This window comes from Orbicella franksi, chromosome 1, assembly GCF_964199315.1.
Source record: "Orbicella franksi chromosome 1, jaOrbFran1.1, whole genome shotgun sequence".
NCBI lineage: Eukaryota > Metazoa > Cnidaria > Anthozoa > Scleractinia > Merulinidae > Orbicella > Orbicella franksi.
This window is the reverse complement of record NC_138145.1, coordinates 30,655,628-30,682,395: the sequence shown is the minus strand read 5'-3', so window position 1 is coordinate 30,682,395 and position 26,768 is coordinate 30,655,628. Positions and strand designations below refer to the sequence as shown.

Genomic DNA, 26,768 nt, shown 5'->3' with positions numbered 1-26,768 from the left:
CTCTGACAAGACTAATCAGACTAATTAGCATATTAAGCTGAAATCGCACATTGAGCTGAACTATGGGTTTTTTTTTACGGACAAAATATCGAATGTGAATACATCAATGTTTTGTTCAATTACGCTATTGTTATGCGTTATGATACAAGTTGTAAAATAAAATACACGTATATCAATTTCGTCCGGGATACATTGATTTTGGATGTCATACATCGATGTTGTGCAGCATACATCGCTTTCCTGACTCATTCATGCGTGACCTTAACTAAAAGATGTGCGATAAAACTTGATAAAACTAAAAGATGAGGAAGCGGAAATAGCTTGGGAAACCGGAAGTGATAAAGTTATGACTGCAGTTTTCTCGCGCTTTTCGTGCAGCGTTGTTCACTCTATCAAACATGGCGGACCGGGAGAGTAGCTCGGAGAACAACACTAGATCTAGATCTGTCCAAGATTTTGTTCGCAACATGCCGTAACTAATTTGCAGACGCAATCGGGAAACCCAAATAGGGCGGAGAACAGTAGCAGAGCGGAGTTCGACGAAAATAGCGTCATTATGCAGAGTTTGCAGCTCTTCTTGTAAGATCTGTAGCCTTGTCTGCCAACTAAACCGTTCCTCGCCACAGCTGAAAGACGATCGTTTAGGGACGATGGTGCAGTAATTGTAGAACGTTTCGAGTCCTCGACAATTCTGTTAAAGTCCCTTGAAAGTTTGTTCATAATAAAAACAAGTTCGTTTAGATCAGAGATCAACTCAACTTCATTTGGGAGGGCTTCTTCTATTCTTAGAGTCAAAGTGACAAGAGTTCTCTCGTTTTCTCGTAAACGGCGACTAAAAAATTCAGCAGTGTCGTAGGACGCAGTGTTCCTTTGTCCTTCTGCACTTTCCAGTAGCCTTCCCAAAGACATAAAATATCCTTCGATGTTGGGTAGCCAAATCCGTGCACCTTGCATAGTGCTTTTCAAAGTCACTAATCATCTGCCTCTATTTCCGCCATATTGAAAGTGTTAATTCCCAGGGCCTCTTCGTTTATCTGACTTCCTGTCATTTCTATTTCTGCTTCCTCATCTGTTAGTTTTATCAAGTTTTATCGCACATCTTTTAGTTACATAAGGTCACGCATGAACGAGTCAGGAAAGCGTGTATGCTGCACAACAGCGATGTCTGACATCCAAAATCAATGTATCTAGGACGAAATTAATTTATTTTATTTTACAACTTGTATTATAACGCATAACAATAACGTAATTGAACAAAACATTGATGTATCCACGTTCGATATATTGTCCGTAAAAAAAACCTATACTGAACTGTACTGGAATGTTTATAAAACTGACCATTTGTTTTTCAATGGAAGGAAAATATTTTACTTGAGCAATCAACTAAGCCTGAATCAGTTTCACCAGCAATAAAATTTCATAGTGTGGTGTTTTTTTCTTCAAAAGATGTTTAAAGAAGTTTAATTAACGGCTGTTGGCCGACAAACTCGTGCGCTCTGATTCAGACTAGATAGGAAGTCTTTAAAGCTATCATACAGCCATACGACAATGAAGCCATAAAGTGGCAATTTAGACTGGATCCACGAGAAAAACCTCTTGTCGCGATCTTCAGTCAGGTGACTCGGATATGGGGCAGAGGAAATATTCATAAACTACGAGAACAGGATGGCTAAAAGTACCTGAAAGGGAGGGAGTGATAATGTTAGGGATCTCTTTGCACGAATACAAGGAGTTGGTCTGGCTCTTTTTCAGTCACATTATAGTATGTAAATTATCCAAATCCCCACCTGCCACGGACCTTACCAACGCTTTGCCCTCTTACAGTGCTTAAATTGAAAAAAATGAAGCAGTCTAAATAGGGAAAGAAATCCTCAGGTTTGATCAGGTAAATAGCTGCCTAGCCTGCCTGTATGTATGTACAATTTGTTTTTCATACATGCCTTTGTCTTTCATGATCAAAACAAGTTTTGAACAGTAACTATCTTTATTTTCAAGTTTATTCTACAGAAGGAACCCTCAAAGACTGACTAATTTAATTTTTGGCTAGGCTCAGCAGCACTTGAAATGGTTATTGGACAGCAGAAACCTGAAAAAGATATATATGAATGATGAAAAACTTTCCATCAACCGAAATTTTATGTTAGCTATTCATGATGCTTTAATGCACTTTGAATGACGAGTAATCACTTTTTTTGCATTCTCTTTTACAAAGTCAAATCAAACATTTTGATGTTATTGTCTTTATAAAGTTTGCATCAGTACTATTGATTTGAATCGAGTCGTTTAAACTCAAAGTTTTCGTTTTTGTACTCAGACTCAGTTTTCTTGGTTGCTAAGATGTAAACTTACTTGAAGAAGTGCTTCACCTACAGCATCTTGCCTTGCAGTCTGAGGTGCTATGGTTCATGCATTCCATTTCACAGGCCGGAACCGGGTCTTCGTAGACCTTGGGTGCAGGTTTTCTCTCGTCTTTAATGAGATCGAAATCTCTAAAAAGAGCATGAAATTTCTCTGGCAAGAAAGAAAAAAATTCACTTAAGAAAACGGATGATGCGTCTCAAGATTCTTGGACTAAATCACGGAATGCGGATTTGCATCTTACCTATTGACTGACTTACTGACTGATTGACTGACTGACTGATGGACTGAATGCTGACTGACAGACAGACTGACTGACTGACTGACTGACTAACTGACCAACTGATAGGCGGGCTGACTGACTGACCGACTCACTGACTGACTCGCTGACTCACTGACCAACGGACTGATTGAGTGAGTGACAGCCTGACCAACTGACTGACGGTCGGTCTTACGAACTGACTGACTGGATGACTGAATGACTGATAGACTGACTGACTGACTAACTAACTGACTGACTGACTGATTTATTGACGCACTGACTGACTGACGAAATGACGTCATGACGGAGTGACGTACATTTTAATGTTATAGCCATATGTTAGTAAATAGTATTTTGGATCGAGGGCCACAAGTTTAGTTATTAGTACTGTACACTATACTAGGTGATACCCTCGGTAGAAGTGTTTACTTACTAACTTGTTTACTTACTTACAAACACGTTCATCTCTACTCGCTTCCTAAACCGCGGAGAAGTTCCATAAAGAATGCAAAAGGAATCACGATCAGAAAACAGTTACATAGCACTCACCATCTCGAGGAAGAGATGTCGCTGAAATTACGAGTAGGTGTTAGGAAAACAAGGCAAATTCCCTTCATCATGAAACTAGTGAGGTTGAGAAAAATCTAAAGAAAGACATGAAGACAGAAGACAAATGAGCATATCGGTCACACTGGATACTCGATTAGTTAAGTTCGGAATTTCATTCTAAGCTAAGTGATTTGAGATGCCAGACGCTTTAGCCCAAAGAGGAATGGGACTAGACATGGCCGTGGCATGCACAAGACAGTCTCGTCTCATTTCCTACTCGGCCATAGAGTCCTTTAGATTGCTAAACATTCGTCTATGTGACCCTTACAGAAAAACCCGCTTGCCAGCAGTTTATATGCAGGCTACATTTTACGTATCTCCTTGAATGAATTTATAGGGTGTGCCAATTTGGCGGATTGCCATGAAATAGACCAATTTCGATGGTATCAAAATTCTGCCTAGCACAATAGACCTCAGCACTAGGCTCTGGGGAATAAACCCCACAAACTCTGTAGTTATTTGTGCTCCCCCTCTCTTTCTGGAGGGGCAGGAGGGTATACATTTGGCTCAGATATTCATTTCAGTGTCGGAATACTGGCTTGCATTCATCTTGGCATGGAGATTTTACGAAAGCTTGTTGGGAAACTGGCCTCTTTGCAACGCGGGACATAAACGTTGAACAGTTATTTTATGTCTTGAGGGGATATGGTGTTTGGAGTGACGAAAATAGTGCTTTTTGTGACATCCTGATGACACATCAGGTATGACACATCATCGCGACCTTGAGAACCTGGCCTGGCTACCAAGCCTTTTACCTCCCAGGCTTCTCGTCCAGTGAAAAGCGCGCTCGCAACTGGCGGAAAAATCTCCACAAATTTTTGTACAATATTCGTTCCTTCCATCTTTGGTTTGGGTGTTAATACTTCAAAAGAGAATGGTCAAAATAGCCATTCAAGAGATGAACACGACAGACTGGAAGAGGCTAAAGAAGTGACTTTGAACTAATAGGCGGTGACGGTTGGATTATGTTCAAAGAGTCATTTGCATAATTTATGTAACCTATCAAATTCCATTTCCTTAGCAGCGAACAAGCGTCTCCAATAGATCGAAAGCCAAACGTCAAAGATGGCGACATGGAAAATATTTTGGATTACCTTGGTATTTGTTGCCATCCATTTCCATGCGATAACTTGGGCAGCAAATGTGACTCTTTTTAAGCCTATTACAGCAAGCGCGACTTGTGGTTTGTCCGGAGTGGAAGACTATTTCAGCGTTACGGAAAGGAACAAACCTCCTCGACAGAGAGACGTGTCTTACTGCGATGCATCAAATGCCAGTCTTTCGCATAACGCATCACAAATGGTGGATGGCGAGTTAGCCACATGGTGGCAGGCTCCGAATTCTATCGATAACGTCTCGATCACCATTGATCTTCGAGGAGAACATCAAAAGGTAAGTGAGAAGCTTCGATCCAGTGAAATATTTTATATTCTGTTTGTAAAATGCAGTTGTTAAAACCGAGCTTCGATTGCATAGCTCTGCGTAAACACTTCTTTGTCTTCTCAGTAGGGCTGCTTCGTTGTTAACTTTGTCATCTGAATGAGTGATAGCAAGAATTAAGAACGCCATTCAGGTTGTTGATCGCGACAGTTTTACTCATCTATCTTTTGATTTGATCACCCATTCTGTACCGTTACATTCAAATTCCTCCGTCGCTAAATTGTGTATGGCTGGTGGACTCAGCCACTCAGCTTTTATAGCTAGTTAAGATTAATTAGTCTATTCCATGTAGCGATTTGTACATTCTAACTTATCTCCTTTTATATGCCAATGTAATTTACATTTAAACGGGTTGAATATTCCATAGTATTTTTGGATGACTATTTTGACTTCAATTATAAGTGAGTATTTCTTTGTCTAGGTCCCTAACATGCATAAATCAGCGAAAATTAATTATTTAAAAAAAAGCAATTTCAGTCAGTTAGTGAACTGACGTTGATTGTTGTTGGTGTGTGTGATGTGACGTTTCTTGTAACTTTGTTATATCTCCCAATTTTTTTGGGACACAAGTTGTGACATCCCTGAAGTGAACATTTTTGTTGCAGTAAGCTAAGGGGATATACATTATTTAATGTTTAATGCAACTTCTCTTGCAACAGCGCTATAAAATTGTGAGACAAGTTGGAAGCAAAATTACCTTGTGTAGCTGTACAGCTCCCTAACAATCCAGATTCTCCAAAAAGTGGGGTTTTTTCAGGGTCCACAGATACCCATCTGGTTTTAAGCCTGATGCCAAGAGCGCTGGGTAAAATAAATCAGTTCATTTTGTTATTTTGCTCTACCAGTTTTACTATGCAAACAAGCTGGTGATTCGTTTTGGTGAATACTTCCGTCCTGGTCAACTTGCCTTCTACAAGTCCAGCGATTATGGTCAGACTTATGAGCCGTGGCATTACTTTGTGTCAACTGCCGATCCTAATGAATGCCAGGACAAGTTTAATAGGCCAATTATCAACAATCCAGTTACAGTAGATCAGGTCCTTTGTATGGTGTATACAACTCCACAAGTTGATCGAAATGATGAGGTATGTATTTATAATCATTTCATACTGAAGATTTTTCCATTCATCACTAACAATTTTTTTGGTTCAGTCGTCAGTGAATTATTATACCACATTCAGGGCTTTCATTAATTAATAGGGCTCCATGACCTGTAACTCCTGTTATGGCTGAGAATACTTCACCAACCCTTGAATGTTGTAGACTAACAAGTTTTCAAGTGATACTGTTGTTGATACAATTCACCCTCAAAGCAATAAGTTTGCTACGGTGTAAAGATCAACATTGACATTATGAAATCATACACTGTAGGGATAGACAGTTACTAACACCTTGTCAGTCTTCCACAAGAAATTGTTTGCTTATTTTTATTTTTGCAGGTCAATTTAATTGATTGTACATGAAAAATAGAAATAACGAAAAAAGCAAACAGACAAACATAAAAAGGTCTCTTTCTTACAGCATGAACTGAGAAATAAGTTAGTAAGCTTTTATCTCTCACTTTGGGGAAAGAAAAGCCTTTTCAACTTAAGCACATTGAAATGGGTCATACTTTAGGATATGATAGGTCTTTAAAAATGACCAATCACATAATGTATACTATCTGTAAAAGTATTTACTATTGTTAAACTTGGCATTTATATGTGATTGTAAAAAAACTCCCTGGCAGGTAGGTTTATCTCACTTCTGATATTCAGTTAATCTCTCTGTAGAAAGAAGCTGAGGTGTTTTTTGTCTTTCAGGTCTCCTTGTTTGTGGTTGGTCCAAGAGGAGATGTTATGAATCCTTCTAATGAACTGCTGGTTTGTTCTGATGCTGATTAATGTCCTGTTGAAATTTAATCATGATAATTATGACATGCATTAGATTTAAGTTTTGACACATGTACTGTAAATCCTTGAATTAGTGCCCAGAGCACTCTATTCAAATTTAGGAGAAGACGAGGAGCGCTTAATTGAGGAGGGCGCTTATTTACTTTTTCCCAAATTGTGGTCAGATACCATTGGTGTTTTTGTAATATACATGTATGTATGTGTCAGTCCCTCAGAAGTCTCAGAAGGATATTCTGGCTCTCTTGAACTACATGTACGTGATATAACCCCTTTAGCTAGTCTAGGCCTTTGAAGGAGTTGCTTTGAAGGAGATCACTTGCTTGTGATTGAACATGAACAAAACTAATATATCCTCTGTTCTCTAAGTACTCTTGCATATAAAACAGGGATAGGGGAGGGGGGTGCCTATTCGAGGGGAGGTCCTTATTTTAAATTTTGGTCGATAGGAGGGTTGTTTATTTGAGAGGAGGTGCTAATTCAAGGATTTTCGGTAATGGTATAATTGATGATTGATGGTTAAAATTATGCAATTCACTCATTTGCGACATGCCTCTGGGAATATTTAAGAACTAGAGAATATGCGTGAACAGAGGTTTAAAGAACCTTCCAAAAATAACAGCTGAAGAATATTGACAGCGGCAGTCTCTGCACAATTATTTTAATTTGCATGTGTAGGTACTACAAAAATAAATACATCCTATTAATATTTTATAAAATAAAGTGGCCACCCTTGGGGAAACAGGAGGTGGCCGCGTAATAGGGATTGGTGGACTTTGAATATTTTTTACCATTGAGTTAACTGCTTAGTGAATATGGAATCACATCAAGACAATCATGATAAATGTGTGTTTGAATGTTTTTATCAATCATCCCTTAATTGGACTCTTATCTGTTATTACCTTTTCCAAAAAAAGACAAACTATGTGTATTAAATTTTGAGTGGGTGTGTAAGAGGGGTAAAGGCAATAGGAAAACCCTCATCGGGACGATCAAAAGGTGGCTGTGGCCACTCAACAAAGGTAGCCAGTTAGTAGGGGGTTTTATTTACAGCATTTTACTGACAATGATTTCGGGACTTTGGTAACTGGCCTCTTAATAAGGGGTGGCTGTGTAATAGAGGTTTGACTGTAATATAGCTCTGATCAGTGTTCTGTATGAAGCTAATGACTAATGTACTGTACATTGTACATTTGTATTTGTCTCAGCAATGGATGAATGTTACCAATATACGGCTGGATTTTATGTCACTTCACCTGATGTTTGATCTATATGCTGAGAGATGGGTAAGAATAAACCTGTTATCATGGAGTTTCCAAGTTCTTTTAATTGGTATATTTATTTCACAACACTACATTGCGTGATCCAGTTGTCTTTAGAAGACGGGTTAAAGGATTTGACTATCTGCTTTCTTCCAAGGAGAGGTGTCTTACCGAGTGATAGGAATAGAGGAATATCACAACCACCAACTCTCTGGATAATCAAGGAGGAACCAAGATATATATATCTTGTTAGATGTTTTGGTGTGTAGTATTGCACTATATTTTCACAAGTTGTGCCATATTTTGATGAGCCTGTAGGGCGAGTCAAAATACAAACGATGAGTAAAAATATAAAGCGATGCTACACACCAAAACATCTAATACGAGATTTATTATCAAACTACTGTAGTCAATGAATTTATCAATGAAAGAGGGAGAGACGGTCACAGTTTTGCTTGCGTGCGCCGACCTGTACGACAAACAGGTTTTCTACTGTACAATATCGCTGTATATTTGTACAGTAACTGTTATTTGGACGGTATTCGCTGCAGTTGGATAATAAGAAAATTTATCACTTTTGGTCTCCTTGATATGGGCAGTCAAATCTCAATCTCATGAGTTTTGAAAGAGATTTGTCACTTTGTCATCCAATCAGAAGTATTCTGTTAAACCAATTGTGACTGATTTGCATGCTTTTCCTCTCTTTTTTTGCTGTTTTCATGTACAATTTGCGTGTACTTCATGTTTGGATTCAGACTGATTGGTTCATTGGATTGTTTGTCAGTCCCTTGTTATTGGCCAGAGTGATTACTCTGGTTTTGGTTCCTTGACACTCAATGTGATGTTGTATTCTTCATAGCATCACTATGCAGTTAGAGAAGTCGAGGTAGATGCTTACTGCCTGTGCAATGGACAGGGAAATGGGTCTGAGTGTTTTTACAATGCCACACTGGGTGACAATCAGTGTAAATGCCAGCAGGGAGCTTGTGGTATAGATTGCGGCATGTGCTGTCCTGCTTATAATCAGTATCCATGGAAACCAGGAAACAAGGGTCCTCTGTTTGCTGACAAGGATGCAGTATGTCAACGTAAGGCTTAAAACAGTAAATAATTATTGTAAATATTTTATTTCAGTTAAACACTTTGCTACTTCAGTTAATTTGTCTTATCTCAAATATTTGTTAATTATTATTATTAATTCAACCCTATCTAGTAAAATCAATTTGAAATTAGGGTGCTGTTTTTGTTTACAGTTTGTAACTGTCATGGCCACAGTTCAGTGTGTGTTTATAATGAAACAGTTGCACAGATGAATATGAGTTTAGACATCCATGGAAACTTTTCTGGTGGAGGAGTCTGTCAAAACTGCGAGGTACATTTGGTATAATCAATGTTTATTCGACTGAGAGTGTTATCACCTCACTGTCACAGTTGATAGAAGCCAATTTTTTCAAGTGGGAGTTAAACTGGATCACTACTTTAAATATTGTCTGATTTATTGTATGATTGCACTATTACAAGTTTGGTCCTGAATAGAATATAACAACCAAATAGATCATGAGTACAATAATACTACAGGAAGTTAGGCTAGGAGAAAGAGAACTAACACAAACACTTAATACAGAATTCTACCAGAATGACAGCATTTGGAACTAGATGGATCCTGGGTATGTGGGCTATGATAAGTTTGCTTGATTGGATTTACAAGCATTTTGAAGGAAAAAAAAAAACAGAAGTGCTGTGCATCGCTCACGCAATTCTGTTTGTGTGTGACTCAGTGGTTGTATTGTATTGATTCAACAAAGCAGAAGTGCTGAAATATGCAAGAGACCATTGTGAGCCACTTTATTTATAAGACAGTATATTATATGATATTATATCATTCTATAACTATAAGAATGCAATAGGACTGTACTGATCCTTATTGCATTGTATATCCTTCTAGGACAACACTGAAGGGATAAATTGTGAAAAGTGTTCGCCTTTTTTCTATCGACCAAGAAATACATCGCAATCAATTAAAGATGCTTGTAAAGGTATAATTGCATATTCAAGTTTACATCCACTTTGTAAAGCATGTGTCTCTCGTAAATTAATTCTTTGTGTTCTACAATTTGTATAGGTAATCATACGGTTTCGAGTTCAATTTGGAATTAATTTGCACGAGTGAGTTTTTCAAAAAGCTGAAATTGCACGAGCCGCTTCGGCGAGTGTAATTTCAGCTTTTTGAAAAACTCACAAGTGCAAATTAACTCCAAATTGAACGAGAAAAACCGTATGATTACTTATTAATAATATAAACATGAAAAAATTCGCGCAGAGGAAGTGCCGGAAGATCTTTCTTGGAGCCATTTTTTCTTATTTGAGAAAACTTTTTTCAAAGTTTCAACACAAAATTTTTGTCATCATTTTCTTAGAAAAATTCCTATTATCTTTCAGTCAATCATAATCCAGAATTTTGATGTGTAATTTGCACTGGTGTTACACTTTTTGCACTGATGTTACACTTTTTGCACTGGTGTTACACTTGAACTGCACTGCTCTTAGCCAATCAGAATCGAGTAATTTTTTCATGTGTATTATTAGGCATGTTATGAAATTGTTTAAAAATAGATTTCATTAAGTCCTGCCAACTTTCATGATTTGCGTGCAAGTCCTTTTTCATGGCCTACATGTACACCAGATGGGGAACAGCATTTCAGTTTGCCTTCAAGTTGTAGTCATTTGCTTAAGATGTACATGTAATAGCCAGAAACCAACCAGCTCTGACAGTTCATGATATTTACACTGTGTTTTTCGTATTGATTTCTTTTTAATTTGTTCCTTTTAGTTTGTAACTGCAGCGTCGCAGGGACTAAAAATGCAACTCTTCCAGGAGTATTATATCTTGATTGTTTAAGAGATGAGAATACGACTCCTCCACGTCCCGGAATGGTGAGCACTGATCAACAGACCTGCATTGATCTTTAGAACAGAATGTATATGATTTGCAGTATTTTCCAGCTTGGATAAGACTTCTCAGTAATATCAGTGATTTGTGAACCATTACAGACTGTTATGGTAAATTACACATGTCTGTCAAACCACTGTTTTGAAAGGAAATTTGGGATTGTGTACATGTATAATGTGAAGAAAGATGTCTGAACTCAAATTTCCTCTGGAATTGCAAACTGAACAGTCCAGGAAGGATCTAGAAAATCAAAACATGTGTACACATGCTTTATATTGCACCAATCAAAAGAAAAAGAAAAACATCAGTACATGAACTTGACCGTTATAAACACTGTGGTTAGTACATTTCATTTTATAAATTGCTTGTTTCAGGAACCTGGCGACTGTATCTGTAAAAATAACACAATGGGAAGAAGGTGTGACCTTTGTAAACCTGGATATCACAATTTATCAGCTGATAACCCAGCTGGTTGCCAAGGTAGCACAATAATTTATAAGTTACTTATGTGATGGTCAAGTCATATAGTGTATGTTGTGGCATCAATTGCTTGTCACTCGTGATGAATCAAGTGTTAGGTATTTAAGACAATACAGATTCCATAAATTAGTTTTTGGTATTTCAAAGTTTGGTGTGAATTTTCAATGATTTCAATGACTGTGAAGAGCTTATCACTGTTAAATATTTGCCAGTAAGAAGACACTTTCTTAAACCAAGTGCACTTAACATAACTTTGGTTTCCTTAGGAAGTGCTATATCCACTCTACCAACCACATTTTAAAACTTTGCCATAACCAGTCCTCGAGAATATCCTTTCTCTACTTGAACCACTCACTGCCACCCTGCTTAAATTCCATGCAAAGCAGAAATGAGTGACTGGTCTTAAAATCATATACAGTAGACAGCTTTACATTGTTCTTACAACAGCAATATATCCTAAAGTGCAAAACCATTTTTTACTGTAAGTTGCGTTTAGCGCTAAAAAAAATCTTGAATTCCAGCTCGCCCTTCATACAAGCAGCTTTCAAATTTTTCTTGCCCCGGGCAAGTCTTTTATTTAGCTGTGTGGCAATTTGTCTTGGCTCTTGCATGGGGCGGGGAACGAAGAAGGATGATTGTTTTCGCAGACTAGCCCATTGGGAGAATGAAGAAGTGAGAATGAAAAAAGACTTGTTTGGCGGGAAAGATCTTCTTGTCCCGGACGATCAGACAGCACTTTTTCAAGCCCTGTGTATTTCAGTTATAAGGCACTGTTGCCTGAAGTAATGATGCAGTGTTAACTATTGTGTTTGTCTTGTTTGTAGAATGCACTTGTTTCACAGCTGGTACAGTGAATAGTTCTAATGTATGTGAGCCAAATGAAGAAGGTCTTTGTACATGTAAGAAGAATGTTGAAGGACTGCGTTGCATGTCATGTAAAGATACCTACTATGACCTGCGAGAAGATAACATTGATGGCTGTACAGGTGACCTCTTAGTGCAAGATAATAAAATAATTCTATTGTCACCAAAGATGTATTTAAACCACAGCATATACACAATGTACGTTATATAGCAAGTCAACAAACCAACAATTCAAACATTCTGATAGTAGAAGCCTGGGTCTTAGTTTTCAAGACAGACCATTTCAAATTTACCTTTAGTTATTGGTAAGCTATGTTTATCCAGGGTGGAGGTGCGGTGGCCTGACATTAAGTACACTTGACTCCGGATCTAGTGGCCCGGTTTCTGCTCTGGCTGGGGACATTGTGTTCTGTTCTTGGGCAAGACACTTAACTCTCACAGTGCCTCTCTCCACCCATGTGTACAAATGGGTACTGGTGAATTTAATGCTGAGGGTAACCCTGTGGTGGACTAGCATCTCATCCAGGGGATAAGTAGAAATATATGCTATGGAAACTGGGATAAGCTCCAGTTGATGGCTTGCACATGTACAGTAAGTCCTCGAATTAGTGCCCGGGGTGTTTATTTCAAATTTAGGGGAAGACGTGGGGTGCTTATTCAAGGGGGGTGCTTAATCAAGGGGGGGGCACGTATTTAATTTTTTCCAAATTGTGGCCTGACATAGTCATTTTTTTAATATGTCATCTGTGCGTAACCAACAACATAAGCTGTTTATCGACATAAAAAGCTTATCCCAAAGTTTAAATCTCAGCACTGTTAGTATTTAAAGTGTTCATCGTGTACAGTTAACATGTTCACAAACTGGAACAATGTACAAATCTAATACTACATGATGAAAACTATACATCCTTTGTTGTCTCATAAGAGAGGGGGGCGCTTATTTTAAATTTCGACCAATAGGAGAGGCGCTTATTTGAAGGGGGGGCTTATTCAAGGGGGGGGGAGAGGGGCTAATTTGAGGATTTACAGTATCTAGACTTTTGTCTATCCAGGGCCTTGTTATCAAGGTTGAAGGCTCAAGGGAAATGAAAGATGACAAGCTAATGGATGGAACGTTCTTTCTCTTTGATTTATTGTTGCTGTCCTCCCACTGAATGCATCATTCTAAAAATTTAATGCTGTCATGTTTCTTGCTATGGTAGTGTAATCATTTTACAGTATTCTTTTCTGATTTCATGCTAGAGTGTGAATGTGATATTGGCGGTGCTTACAATAATGTTTGTAACAAGACATCTGGCCAGTGTGAATGCAAAGGAAACATTGACCAACGACAGTGTGACAGGTTAATAGTTTAAGCTTTTCTTGTTAAAATAAATAATAAATATTATTTATTTATTAATTACTGATTGAGGAAGTTGTGACAATACATGGCTGAAATTTCTGATGTATACTTTCAGTTCATTAATAAAGGGCTTTGAAACTGTTGATAAATTTGTGCTGTTAGTATTTTACTCAGTCTCTAAATGAGTCTGTTAGTTTAATTTACTAGTGGCAACATCAGTTTAAAAATACTATTAATTAATAGTATAGCTAAGTATGTGATTCTGTCCACTTATTGAAACACAATTTTTAGCACCCATTGTGCATGCTGGCTAGACAATCTCCATGTATGTAACTTACATTGTAATAATGTAGCAGTTGTTAGGGAACTATTCTTCAGTTATTTATTTTTAAAATGTATTTTTATTTTATTTATTTTTTTGTAGTAAAGACAACCAGTATTACAGTATGTAATTTTAATTTGCATATACAATAATAGTATCCTTGATCCTTCTGTTTTTTTTTCAGTCCTCAGGTGGGATTCTATTTCCCGACTCTTCACTTTATCAGTGGTCAGGACTCCCATGTTGTCACCTCTCAGCAGGTATTGCAAAATAATTGGTCTATAATAATATTACTTATAAGAAGTAAGTAACCCTGTTTATAAATAATGCACACACTAGTTCTCTTTTGTAGTAAGTACTTTTGTTAGAATAATTATTGTAATGTTTTTTTTTTTAAGAGCAATTAATCAAACACTGTCACAGTTATAATTTCCTTTGTTTAAAGTTGATGAATTTTTAGTGGGTTTGAGAAGTCGAATTTCACTTTTGTCAATATAGGTAACGTGGTATGAGAAAAATGTGTGTTGTATAATTTAAGTACCATCATTCTTCCAAGTAGATTTCAACCTTGTTTCATGTCATTTTAGGGGAACAAGACATGGACAACAACAATTCCCATTGTGCAAGGAATGAATTCCACTGGTGTCTTTACTCTGATACTATCGTACATCAGTACTTCAAGGGTTTCAGCTGTGATCAGTGTAGGCTCAAAGTCTGGTGTGGTCTCCCTAAAGAGCTGTCCCGAACACTGTTATGAGAACCTGACAGTAGTGCTTGGAGAAATGTCATTAACTGGATCTGTAGTGGTCAATGTAACTTATGACGTATCAATAGTTGGCTTTTCACCAGTCGATGTTGTGGCCTTACCACAAGAATTCTATCAAGCGACATTACTCAGAAATTCAACTCGGCAGGATTTCTTGGCAAATTGCTCTGTTATCGAAAATGATATGGGAATTGGAACTGACCAGGAAGAGTTTTGTCTCGCGCAAGTTTTCTCTCTTACAGTCAACTATCTTGGAAGAGCTTTGTGTATGTTCAGTTTGTTTGTTTACATTTTTTGTATTTACTGCTGGTTTTATTCAAGCCTGAATAAGGCACATCATCATGTCTTTTCAGGTTATTCCTTGGGTGATCAACATCTATATGTAGTCTCTCTACACTCTAATGATCAAACAATACAGTGTTATGTTGAAGGAGACCAACAGGTAGTGAGACTAAATGGCCACCTGCAAAATCACTCAGTCCACCACTGTCAGCCTAGGTACATCCTGCTGATAGGGATATATTAGAGGCTAATTGATAGAAGTACAAGTACACAGTCAGACAAGTACAATTTGTACATTTGCAAATCATGTAGAATGATGCCAAAAAAAAACTAACAAATTGTGTTTCTGTGCTGTTTACTTTAGCATGCAGCTGTGATATGACTGGTTCATTAAACAGCACATGTCAAAAGTATGGTGGCCAGTGTTACTGTAAGCATGGTATAACTGGAAGGACATGTGACCAGTGTATTGCAGGATTTTATAATTTCACTTCACAGGGATGTTCAGGTAATGTGCTTTATTAAAATGCAGATGAATATAGTAAGATAATTGTTTACCATCCTTTTCTACTAAGTAAACGTAGTGGCTTTGTACAGTGAGATTACTCTAGCCAAACAGCTCAAATGGTCTCAGAGAAATAATGATCAAAGACAACTCCATAATAGTTCTTTTAGGCTATTATTAGGCTACTGGCTGAGGGCAGCATAAGGCTACATAGTGAGGCTTGAAGAAGAGATTTTCTTATTTGTTTGGCTCACCCAAGCGCTAAATTTCTACAACTAGTCAAAATATTGTTAACTTTTGTATCAATTTTCTGTCAGCTCAGAGACGGTAAAATTTGTACAGCTCAATGAATTAGGCAGGATTGTGGGATCGAGCAAATTGATTAACAATCTTCTTGATCTTAGTTTATAATAACATAAATCGTTAACATGGAACATGTGAAACCTTGACTAGATTGTTTCTATTTACCTCAGAATGTGGTTGCCAGGGAGAGAATAAAGTTTGTGATGTGATCTCTGGCCAGTGTACCTGCCCTCCCAATACTGTTGGTCGCACATGTGATCAATGTAATCACACATTTTGGGGATGGAATGAAACTCTTGGTTGTCAGGTAACGTTAAATTCTTTCATCTTTTGTGGGCTGTATTTGGCTATTATTGGTTGTGGTAGTTATATTGTGTGACTATTTCATTTCCAAGAGAGTTCATCATGTAATTGTTTTATTATAAAGAAATGTATAAAATCAGTGAGGGTAATTTTAATTTTGAAGTAGCATTCATTGAACTTGTATTGTATAAATTGTAGTCTCAGTTATGACTATTCACTACATGGCAAAGCTACATGATTGCACCATTGTTGAGAACTAGCTGTAAACAGGCTAGGTTGACCTGAGCATTACTCAGGTTAACGGTAGCACTAGTCAGGCTGATCAGAGTGCCAATGAGCATAAGAAAATAAAGTGTTTTGTAGGCTGTTTTTGAAGGGGTTTTCCTTACATGTAGTTGTGCTCTTCCTGTGCATATGAATAATGAATTAGTTTTTTTCTTTTTTGAACTTGTCCTTTAGACCTGTAACTGTAGCACAATAGGATCAATGGATTTACAGTGTAACCTTACCACTGGACTGTGCAGGTACAGAACGCTGAATTCTGTTCTCCATACATGGTACATTAAACCTGTGCCTCTCATACCAGCTGCTGGTACTTGTACAGTAGGTCAACTGCGTATGGTGTACAGAACTTATCATGGTCTGTTTTATTCTTATCATTAAACCTTATAAGCCCTTAGAATTATCTGTTGTGGGCACCCATTCTCTCCTCGAAATTGCATTACGAAGTGATCACTTTGAACAAAAGGGAGTTGTAAAATTTAAACCAGTGCAAAATTATTTTGCAAGACAGCCTTCATAAACTGATTTCAGACAGTAGTGTGTTACAATAATTTTTGTTGTTCAATGTATAATACAATTCTACAGTATCTCATGGCCTTTAGAAGTATCAGCTGATTAATAATGGTAATAGGACTGAGTGGAGTCCAATTTGGTCTGTAATCATACGAGTGATTAACAAAATCAGACGACCGCGAAGCAGAAGTCTGATTTGTTAATTACAGGTATGATTACAGACTGAATTGGACGACACAATGTCCTGTTACCAATTAATCAAAACTATGACAAAATTCGAGAAACAAACAAACCATCGATTGAACGCTGAACGATTTTAAAACGTCATTATGAATGCTGAAAAACCCAGCAGTTTACTCAACAAAGTGCACCGCAACATCAGGCGCAAAATGACTCGTACTGTCCAATTACAAGCATGACGCGTACACTGTCCAATTAATGCTCAAATCAGGCTGCTGATAGCCAATCACGTTCGAGAATTTTGTTATAGTTTTGATTAGTGGTGTAACCATTTTCAAAATGCATGGTACCTGTGAGGGTTAGAGGCAGAATTTATTTTATTGTCTATTTTCTTGTTTTGACTTTTCCAGCTGCCGTCCTGGTGTACAGGGTGATAAGTGTACTGAATGTATGGATGGATACAAGAATTTCTCAAGTTCAGGCTGCCTTCCTTGCAACTGTGATAGGAATGGCAGCTTGAGTGAAGTGTGTAATAAATCTTCTCACCAGTGTCCTTGTAAGGTTAGTACACTTGCCTCTGTTTCAGAGTCATTTCATTGTGATATCTTCCACTCCGTACAAGGGTTCCACATATGAGAAGTTTGACAGTAAGTACCAGTCATCCCAGAGATGGAATACATGATCTGCTGCCTGATAAATTCATTCAACTTAGCCATGAGTTGACCACATGAGACACATTTCTATTTTTGTAAGACTCATTGGTGACAAAATGCAGTGATACAGACTTAAGAAATGCAAACAATGTACACAAACTACAAAGGGGCTAAAACCTAACAGGGGATGTGGGTGTGACCTGTATTAGACATTGAGGACATTGATCAAATTCATTAGAGGCAGTTTGTTACTTCATTCAATCTTGTCTAGTGTAATCCTTTCCTGTTTATGTTTTTGATATTTTTCTACCCTTTTCCCTTACTCAGTTTGCAGGGGTGGATCTAGGGGGAGGGTGTAGGAGGTGTACACCCCCCTTGGTATGACACCCACTTCTTCCTATTCGCTTTTAAAATGGGTTTACCTCACTAGTCAGTTATTCCATTCCATAGTGGTGCAACCCCTCCCAAGAAAAATCCTGGATCTGCCCCCTGGTTTCAAGGGAGCTCTTATACTACAAAAAATTGAGCAGAGTTCTCTCAGAGAGGTCAAAATGTAAGTCTAGTGCCCCTCTCAATTTATTATTCCTTTTTTTTTTTATCAGAACAACTCAGCTGGTTTGCTTTGCGATGAGTGCAAGAGTGGATTTTTCTACCTGACAAGCAGTAACAGAGAAGGATGTACAAACTGTGTGTGTATGGGAATCACTGCAAACTGCAGCAGTACAACACATTACCGAAAACAGGTAAATGAGGCTGAAGCATCAATCCTTAGTAGGAAAAGAGATGATGACTGGTACCTGTACATGTAATTCTAAGTGCACAAAAACTTTTAACAATGTTCATAAAAATATACAGAAAAGTTCTAAAATCTTCAAACCTAGCATACACAATGTCATTAGCACAGGGACAAATATTGCAAAAATATGGCTTTCCTTGTACTTTATGGACTGTGTAAGGTTCGCTTGATATTGTGGTAAACTGTACAGCTGCCATCTTTTTTTTTTAGCCCAAATAACCATTTTGTCACTCTGTGCTATAGGCAGTCAAAGCTCTGTAAAATGGGTTTATGTTCTATACATTATTATATCAAACAAGAAATCTTGTTTCATCCCATTTCATAACACCAAGAAGAGAGAAATAAGATTTACAGTGAAGCATTTTTGATGAAATCTGAAGTGTTTGGAAGTGTGGTGAAACACTGCCTTGATTGTTTGTCATATCTTCTTAATGCAAGCCAAAGCTGAGAAGTAAACAAAAAGTCAAATGAAGTCCTTAAAAGTTTATGCTAATCAAGATGAGATCTTTAAACTGGTCAACACGATGGTCATGACTTCCTCTGTGTATTGTCGATGGATTGTTAAACAATGAGTTAGAGAAGGTATCATACGAACGGTTCTTAAAAGAAACATGCTGATGCATGCAATTTATGTTTTCTTTGATATGAAGCACACTAATATTAAAACTTCAAAAATGTCAAGAACCAATAAATATCAAAGTAATTGAGATGTATTTCTTAACACTTATTGTACATATTTACATAATTAATTATTTGGCTCTTAAGAGTTTCTTATTTTGTTATATCTACATTCAGGTACTTTAATTATAGTTGTCAGGGCCCCTATTGATACCAGCTTAGTGCTGAAAGGGCTACCCTGTTTAATAAGAGTTGACTTTACCTTACTTTTACTAGCTAATTTGTTTCCACATCATGTCTAAAATGTCCTGGCAAAACGTTTTACTTTACATGACTGTGTAATGTTCAGTATTAATTCTTCCTTGTCTTAGAGTGAAGTTGGCCTTGGTGTTTGGAGTTTAGGATCAGCTGAAGAAAGTCAGAACTCAATTGATCTCACTCAGATCTCAGTGGAGGTAAGAAACTTACCTTTTGAAGAAAACTTAATTTGTCTCAAATGTAAACTAGAATCTGCGTCATGTACCTGTGGTGTTAATGGATCTTTTTACCAATGTCACACACTTGGAAATTCCTCATTTGGACAAAAAATAAGCCTCACCCCTCTATTTATCATGCAAAAGATAGTAAATATGTGAAGTTTCATAAGAATCTGTTGCAAAATTAGGAAGATATAGGATCCCAAAATTGGCAATTTTCACAACAAAATGTACATGTATGCCAGGGGCAACGCTTGCCCCCTGGCACAGATTTCTTTATGATAAAAATCTTATGAAACTTTACTTGTTTGTGAAATTTGCGAAGGTAAATTGATCTATGGAGGTGTCTTTTTTTGTTTATTTGAAAAATACAAAATGTTGTTGGTATTGTGTGATATCGGTAGAAAGGCCCTTTACTTAATTTCTGAAATAAATGTAGGTCACTCACTAAATTTTTATAATGGCTCTAAGCCGTTTTTAATTGAAAAATGTACCTAGTATCATAGTCTGCAGTATTTTCTCTTGTGGTTTATTGCATAATTATAATAATACCTTTTTCTAAGTAAAGCTACAGCGTAAATGTCCTTGAAAAACAGGCATTCCTCAAAGGGTAGTTAATTGTTGTTGTTTCTACTATTAAGACATTAGGAATCTTAATAGTTTCAAGTCTTATTGAAACATTTTAATTACTAATAATTTATTTCATCTGTTGTCTCTAGCATGATGGCAGTCCTGTGAGCATGATTGCTGCAAACATTTCAACCAATGAAACTCTTTATTGGAAAACAAATTCTAATTTCAATAATGACAGCTTGGTAAGAGCTATACCTGCCAGTAGATTTAAATATCCTATCTTGTCATTGGTAATTCATCAGTAACTAGTCAGGTAATGATGAATATTGAGATTATTGTCAGCAACTGCTGTACTGTCATGTTCTGCCACCAAAATCTCTCAACTTCATTAAAAGAATAAGCCTTTCAGATCTAGAATCCAGTGTCATGTAGTTAACCTTATCAGTCTTAAAAAAATGGATATGTCATAAAATGTAAGACCAGAAATAGAAAAGCATGGTCTTTCAAATGGTACGATTACCAATTTTGAGACCATTGATGTCTAGTAAATAACAATTAAGTTAGGAATATAAATAAATGATGAGCTGTGCCGTCGAGCAATTAAGTTTTAATTTTTTGGTGAAACATTTATGTTGCCATAAAATGTTGCACCGCTTTGTCAATAGTCCCAAATTTTTAATCATAGTTATCTCATCATACTGTACTATTTATATTTCTGTTGTCCATTTACCACAACCATTTTACATGACTGACAAGGTCATGAGATCAGGTTGTACAAAGTGCCCAAAGTGTGTGAATCAGTAAGGGTTCTGGACTAGTAAAAAAAAATTTGTACTTGGAATTGAAGGAGCTGTAAATAATACTTGGAGTAAGTTAGTTTCCAGGCATGTTTGTTTATAGTGTAATGCTAAATGGATGAGTCATGAAACATTTTACGTTGGTTGTATATTTATTTGCTAGGTTGGAGCTTATGGTGGAAACTTAAAGTTAAAACTCTTTTTCAAACCACTGTCAAATGGGACCTTGATAACATCACAGCCAAAAGTTATCCTGAAGGTAGATATGGGAATGAACAAAGAAATGATATGTACAGAGATATACTAATGAGTGAAAATATGAACAAATGCTATACGAAAGGAGTGTTTATTTAGTGAAATTTAGTAAACACCCACTGGAGTATTTATGTAGCTAAATAATAATATTAAGTAAACACCCACTAGATTTTGAGAGGAAAGGGACTTTGGTTAATGAAATTTAATAGTAGCCAACAACAGTTGGAACAACGACGGACATTAGTGCAAAGATGTCAATGAACCACAGAGCTGCTGTACCTGTTTAGACACATTTGACCTTCATTACATGTAACTACTGGTATGTGAGTGCCAAATACCAGGAGGATGTTTGAATGTCAATCTAAATTAAAATGAAGTTATCCTTAGCCCTTTCAAAAGTGATTTAAAGTTGTATTTACAGCATTTGTTCAGTTTTGTTACTAAATGTAGCATATTTGGTCTTCATCTTAGGGAGTGAAGAACATATCAGTTGAGCATTCCCTGACAGTAGTGTCTGCTGACCAGATAGCTGCAAGAACTGTATCAATCAAAGAGGTAGGGTGGTTTCTTATTATAACGTTTACCCTTGTTTAGAAAGTAATTTTACTACATAATGGTTGCAGTTGCCAGTGCAAATATTGGCAACATAATTGAAACATCTTGTAGGGTGAAGAACTAGTAAGTTTTCAAGACATTTGTAAAATTCGTAAGAGCTTGGTCGTGAATGTCTAAAATCAATGGAAAACGATGGATGTGCCTTACAGATAAAATCAAAGGAAACCTTTTGTTATCATGTACTCAGGGTTGAAAAGACACAAGGATTTACAATAAACAGAGTGGAACAAGCCATTTAGCTTTGTAAAGGTTCATTAGCTTTGTTGTCACCATCAACATCATCATGCCATGGAATGTACAAGGCTCCTGTATCTTAGTGGACATTGAGTCTGATTAAGAAAAGCCAGCTTGAAACATCCTGTAAAGTACAATTTGGCTTCATTTAGTAAAGTTAACTTTAGACTTTGAATTAAAGTAATGATTCATTTGTAATACATGTACATCTATTACAAATTAATGTAACGACAAGTATTAGAGTATTACAAGACACATCAGGTGATTTTTCCGTTTTGATCTTGTCCAGAGTTCCTGGGTTCACAGTAGAAGCTCATTACCAGTGTCTAGAGAAGACTTTCTGCTTGTGCTGGCCAGGCTGCAAGGTCTTCTCATCACAGCATCATTTTATTCTGATGGTCAAGGAACTTACCTCACAAGGTCAGCCATCAATTATTTCATATTTAGCTGGAAAGTCTGTCAGTAAGGTTACTGTCTTTATGAATCAAGGCCTCATGTTTCCTTCATGAGGGTTGGTGGAACTTAACCGCACCCTTCCCCCGCCCCAGCATTTTATGCGTACAATTTGCCAGTACAAAGGCACTATAAGAGTAAAGTGCCTTCCCCAGTAAACAACAGAAGGATTATGCCCCACTGGAAGTAAAAGCAATGATGCAACAAGTCACAATGATACTTACAGGTCACATAGATACAATATACATCATATAATGTTCTATCCAAGCAAAGGTTTGCATTTTCATCCTAGTGCAGTTTGGTAATAGACAGTATTCAGTAAGAAAATAATACTTGAGATAATCATGTTGCAATTGTTTTTTTAATTAAGGTGTGTAACAATAGCAACAAAATTATAATTAAAGTAGTTAAATGAGAAAATTGTACTTTGTCAAATGCAGCCTTGGCGATGTTGAAGTTTCTGATGTAAGTGACGCAGTGTCAGAAGCCGGAAGAGCTTATGACGTAGAACAGTGCAGCTGTGGAACAGGTTATACTGGTTTATCCTGTGAGGTATGACACACTTTAATTTGTTTACTACTGAGATGTAGTGCCAATCTTTTATGGGCTGTTGTTACCTACAGTATCACTGCATGGTGATTCATGGTTTACTGTCTTTCTCACAAAATAGTTTTATCCACAGTTAATTAGAAAGAAAATATGGCTGGTTTCTTATCGATTTTCATTCCTCATTAACTGTCAAAAATGTGACGGAAGAGTTTTATTCTCCCTACTTTTTAGCGTTGTGCAAGTGGTTATCACAGAGTGAATGTGTCAAGTGACATGTATCTTGGCAAGTGTGAGCCATGTAACTGTAATGGTCACACTCGGGACTGTGACTCTGCTACAGGACAATGCTTGGTAAGTCATAAACATCTCGCTGTCATGGGTCTAGTGTTATTCTGATTCCTTTTTGCTGAGCGTAAGTTAATGTATTCCTAAGCATCTCTATCTCTTATATCTGATAGTGCAAGTGAAGCTTATTGAAAAACTAGACTGGGAGCAGTCTGTCTTTTGCTCAGAAGTCCATGGGGAAGAAAGCAAAACAAGTGAGCATGCCTCATCTTCCGACGCCAATGCTGCTTGTGGCTCGCGGCCTCACATGTCACAATCGCACGCTTGTATTGCATTCTGGTTTGCTTTCTTCACCACGGAACTTCGAGCAAAAGAGAGATTGCTTGCAGTCTACCGGTATTGAAAAACTAGAGCAGTGGTAGGAAACTGAAATATTGTTTTACTCAAAACCTGCTTAACTTGTTTGTTAACAGAATTGTGCTCACAACACTACTGGCTTTCACTGCGAGATCTGTTTGGATGGTTTCTATGGTAACGCCACTGACGGAACACCTGGTGACTGCAAGAAATGTCCATGTGAAAGTCCACGAACCACAACGTGAGTATGCACTGCATGGAAACAACAGTACTCCAATAAAATGATTTGATTTCGCAAGGAAAACCAAGCATACAAACTCGGCACACATTCGATTACGCATAGGGGTAAATTACTGACGAAGCAGATAGAAGCATGTTTTGAGTAGGGAGTGGCAATCCTCAGAATAGTGTTGTTTGTAAACAGTGTTCCAAAGCGAGACATCAATAGAATTGTTACCCCACGGTTATGGTCACAGAGGTCACTTGACCCTTTTCGTACTCAAGGGTGTGTACTTAATCTTATCCCATAGTACAAAAGTGGTCTTTAGTAGCAGGACTCTACCTCTCTGTACATGACTAAGACATTTTATTGGACTGTCAATTGTCTTCCCAGACAAGATATTTTTGAGCCCCTACCCTTTATTACGCTATTACGCTTTTCTTCTTGTTCAGTGCACTGTGTAAAGCTGGTGCTGATGGTCAGCCAAGATGTCTTAACTGCTCTGAGGGATACGAGGGAGACATTTGTGGAAGGTGAGAAATGATGTCAAGCCGTCTAAATATCTCTTTTTTAAAAGCCTGACGCACATTAGGAAATTTATATCACTTGTGACCACTCACCATAGCTCGGCATCAATGGAAAAGAATGGCGTGTGTGAGGCTTGTGACAGGGGTTAGATGTATAAAAGTAATCTGCGTCTCTGTTGCACAATGTCAGAGAATGATTGACTTAATATACCAAGCACTTGTTTTACCAAACCTCAAAAAGACAGAGAGGAGAGTTGAAAATACGATATGTAGTAGAGTATTTTTGAAGAACTTTAATGTGCTTAGAAATGTGGTAGAACACTGTCTCAGTGTTAAGTATTCTTCTAACAGTAACTTTAATTACCACGTTTCTGTTTAAGGTAGATTGTTAAATGAGCCTTCATTGCAATTGATTTCTTGTTCACCATATGACTATTTTTAATGCAGACCTTTCTTTGTACTTCAGTTGTGAGTTAGGGTTCTTTGGTGAACCTCTGACTCCAGGAGGAAACTGCTCCAGATGTCGTTGTAACAACAACTCAGATGTCTGCAACAGAACAACAGGAGAATGTATCAACTGTCAGCATAACACAACTGGTTTTTACTGTGAACGCTGTGAGAATGGAACATGGGGGAATGCTACTGAACAACAATGTCAAGGTAGCTTGCCCGTGAACTCTCATGCTGTAAAACGGGGCATAGTGAACTATCAAGATTTGCCAGTTAGAGAGTTCTAGTCAATGTTAGAGCGGTTGAAAAGTAATTGGTTTTGCATTACTACGCTACGCGATTGGCTCAAAAAACCCGCGCCAATTTTTCATCCAATCAGAAGTAAAACCAAGACCAATCGTGACTCGTTCGCACACGTTTTCCCGCGCTTGCCTTCACGTTAGCTACTTTGAGTTTTGATTGACTCACTGTATTGTCTACCTCCTTTGTGACTGGCCTAGAGCGATTACTTTGGTTTTGGTTTTACGACATCGCTGAAAGGATACACAATATAAGTAATTCCCTATTAGCTCGCACTACAGTATCATATGTAGGTACAGTTTCACATGAAAACATCTGTAGTGACCCGACAGATTATCCTTTAGTGTTAAATTTTCTTCTGTTTCCCTCAGTGTTGTCGTCCTTGAAATTTAGGTCTTTGTGGTGCTTTGGCAAGTCTTGTTTTTTCCAATGCCCGCATTCTCATAAGACCAACTTTTCTTAACACTGCCTGCAGGAGTGATTTTGCAAGTTTAGGCTCTAATTTTCATTCTTACTTGTTTGTTTGGAAGTAATCAAAACGTAAAGTTCAGTACAATTTGTTTAATATGGAGTTCTTTGTTGCGCCTACTCAGATCTAAATTCACGTTACAGCAGTGGAATGCAAAAAATAGTCAGAAGCTAATCCAACAGCAACAGCGTGTTATAATCAATTTATCATATTTATGTCAACTCTGACTTGTAGCTTGTGTCTGTGATGGAATCGGTGCACATCACAATGTGTGTAATCACGTGACTGGACAGTGTGCTTGCAAGCCCCACGTGACAGGACTGAATTGTTCCAGATGTGAGGTAATTAATAGTTTAAAACTAAAAGACAAGAACAAGTTGAAAAGTTACTTTTTGTAAGTCTTCCGTCAGTAGTCTAGACTCTTCATGTATTGACATGACATTTTCTGCACAGAATGTACATATAGCTTTAGAGTATATTTTCCCTGATTTCGATGGGCGATGGTTTTTTTAACTAAGAACAATTTGCCCAGCTATTGCGTGTATAATAAATGTTTTTTAATAACCTGCGGCCAGTTGGCACAAAGGATGGATAACGCTATTCACTGGATATACGACTATCCACTGGGAGCACAGTTTGTTTTGTTACTGTATGTATTTATCCACTGAATAGTAATTTATCCGGTTGATAGCGTTGTCCACCCTTTGAGCAAGTGGGGCCTGTAGTTGTACAAAATTGTTACACGCAATTTGAAAATATTGTATAAGTGTTTTGTGATGTTCAAAACAGTAGTTTACCGAGGTAAAATAACAAAGAGGGGATAATTAGCCAGGAAGGAACGTGGATGGTTATGAATGGGGAAACTGACCTAATGAACTAACATGAAAATTGGGTTAGACACTGTTATTTGTTCATTTTATAACTATTGTTGTTGTTTTTTTTGTAGCCTTACAGCTATAACTTCACTTCAAGTGGCTGTACGCCTTGTGAATGTAACAGATTTGGATCAGGTTCTCTTCAATGTAATGAGTCGGGCATCTGTGAGTGCAAGAACCACACTCTTGGCGAGAAGTGTGACTTGTGTCAGTGGGGATTCTTTGGTCTTCCTAATGCCACCTGTCAAGGTAAGGGATAGGTTAGTTTAGTAAATAAAACTGATAAGAAAAAGGGAATGCACAAGGAAAGACATTCACTTACAATTTCTTTTGAGTTTAGTGAGATTTTCTTGC

The 26,768-nt window shown here is 37.4% G+C and overlaps 1 protein-coding gene across 1 annotated transcript in view; it reads left to right on the top strand.

Annotated features, from left to right (window-relative positions):
* Positions 1-3,997: 3,997 nt before the first annotated feature.
* LOC145502698 (laminin subunit alpha-2-like) overlaps positions 3,998-26,768 on the top strand; it is a 45,077-nt gene continuing 22,306 nt past the window's right edge. Inside the window, exons 1-30 of the mRNA XM_081482057.1 lie at positions 3,998-4,621; positions 5,515-5,754; positions 6,472-6,531; positions 7,767-7,844; positions 8,680-8,908; positions 9,074-9,192; positions 9,766-9,856; positions 10,651-10,754; positions 11,145-11,250; positions 12,075-12,236; positions 13,357-13,456; positions 13,963-14,038; positions 14,366-14,810; positions 15,191-15,334; positions 15,805-15,941; positions 16,397-16,461; positions 17,323-17,473; positions 18,168-18,308; positions 19,351-19,434; positions 20,175-20,270; positions 20,989-21,084; positions 21,552-21,635; positions 22,219-22,349; positions 22,823-22,934; positions 23,163-23,282; positions 23,690-23,814; positions 24,246-24,326; positions 24,787-24,980; positions 25,774-25,880; positions 26,486-26,663. Of these exons, the coding sequence (XP_081338183.1) occupies positions 4,295-4,621; positions 5,515-5,754; positions 6,472-6,531; positions 7,767-7,844; positions 8,680-8,908; positions 9,074-9,192; positions 9,766-9,856; positions 10,651-10,754; positions 11,145-11,250; positions 12,075-12,236; positions 13,357-13,456; positions 13,963-14,038; positions 14,366-14,810; positions 15,191-15,334; positions 15,805-15,941; positions 16,397-16,461; positions 17,323-17,473; positions 18,168-18,308; positions 19,351-19,434; positions 20,175-20,270; positions 20,989-21,084; positions 21,552-21,635; positions 22,219-22,349; positions 22,823-22,934; positions 23,163-23,282; positions 23,690-23,814; positions 24,246-24,326; positions 24,787-24,980; positions 25,774-25,880; positions 26,486-26,663 (4,183 nt within the window). The 5' untranslated portion in view covers positions 3,998-4,294. The remainder of the gene's footprint in view (positions 4,622-5,514; positions 5,755-6,471; positions 6,532-7,766; positions 7,845-8,679; positions 8,909-9,073; positions 9,193-9,765; positions 9,857-10,650; positions 10,755-11,144; positions 11,251-12,074; positions 12,237-13,356; positions 13,457-13,962; positions 14,039-14,365; positions 14,811-15,190; positions 15,335-15,804; positions 15,942-16,396; positions 16,462-17,322; positions 17,474-18,167; positions 18,309-19,350; positions 19,435-20,174; positions 20,271-20,988; positions 21,085-21,551; positions 21,636-22,218; positions 22,350-22,822; positions 22,935-23,162; positions 23,283-23,689; positions 23,815-24,245; positions 24,327-24,786; positions 24,981-25,773; positions 25,881-26,485; positions 26,664-26,768) is intronic.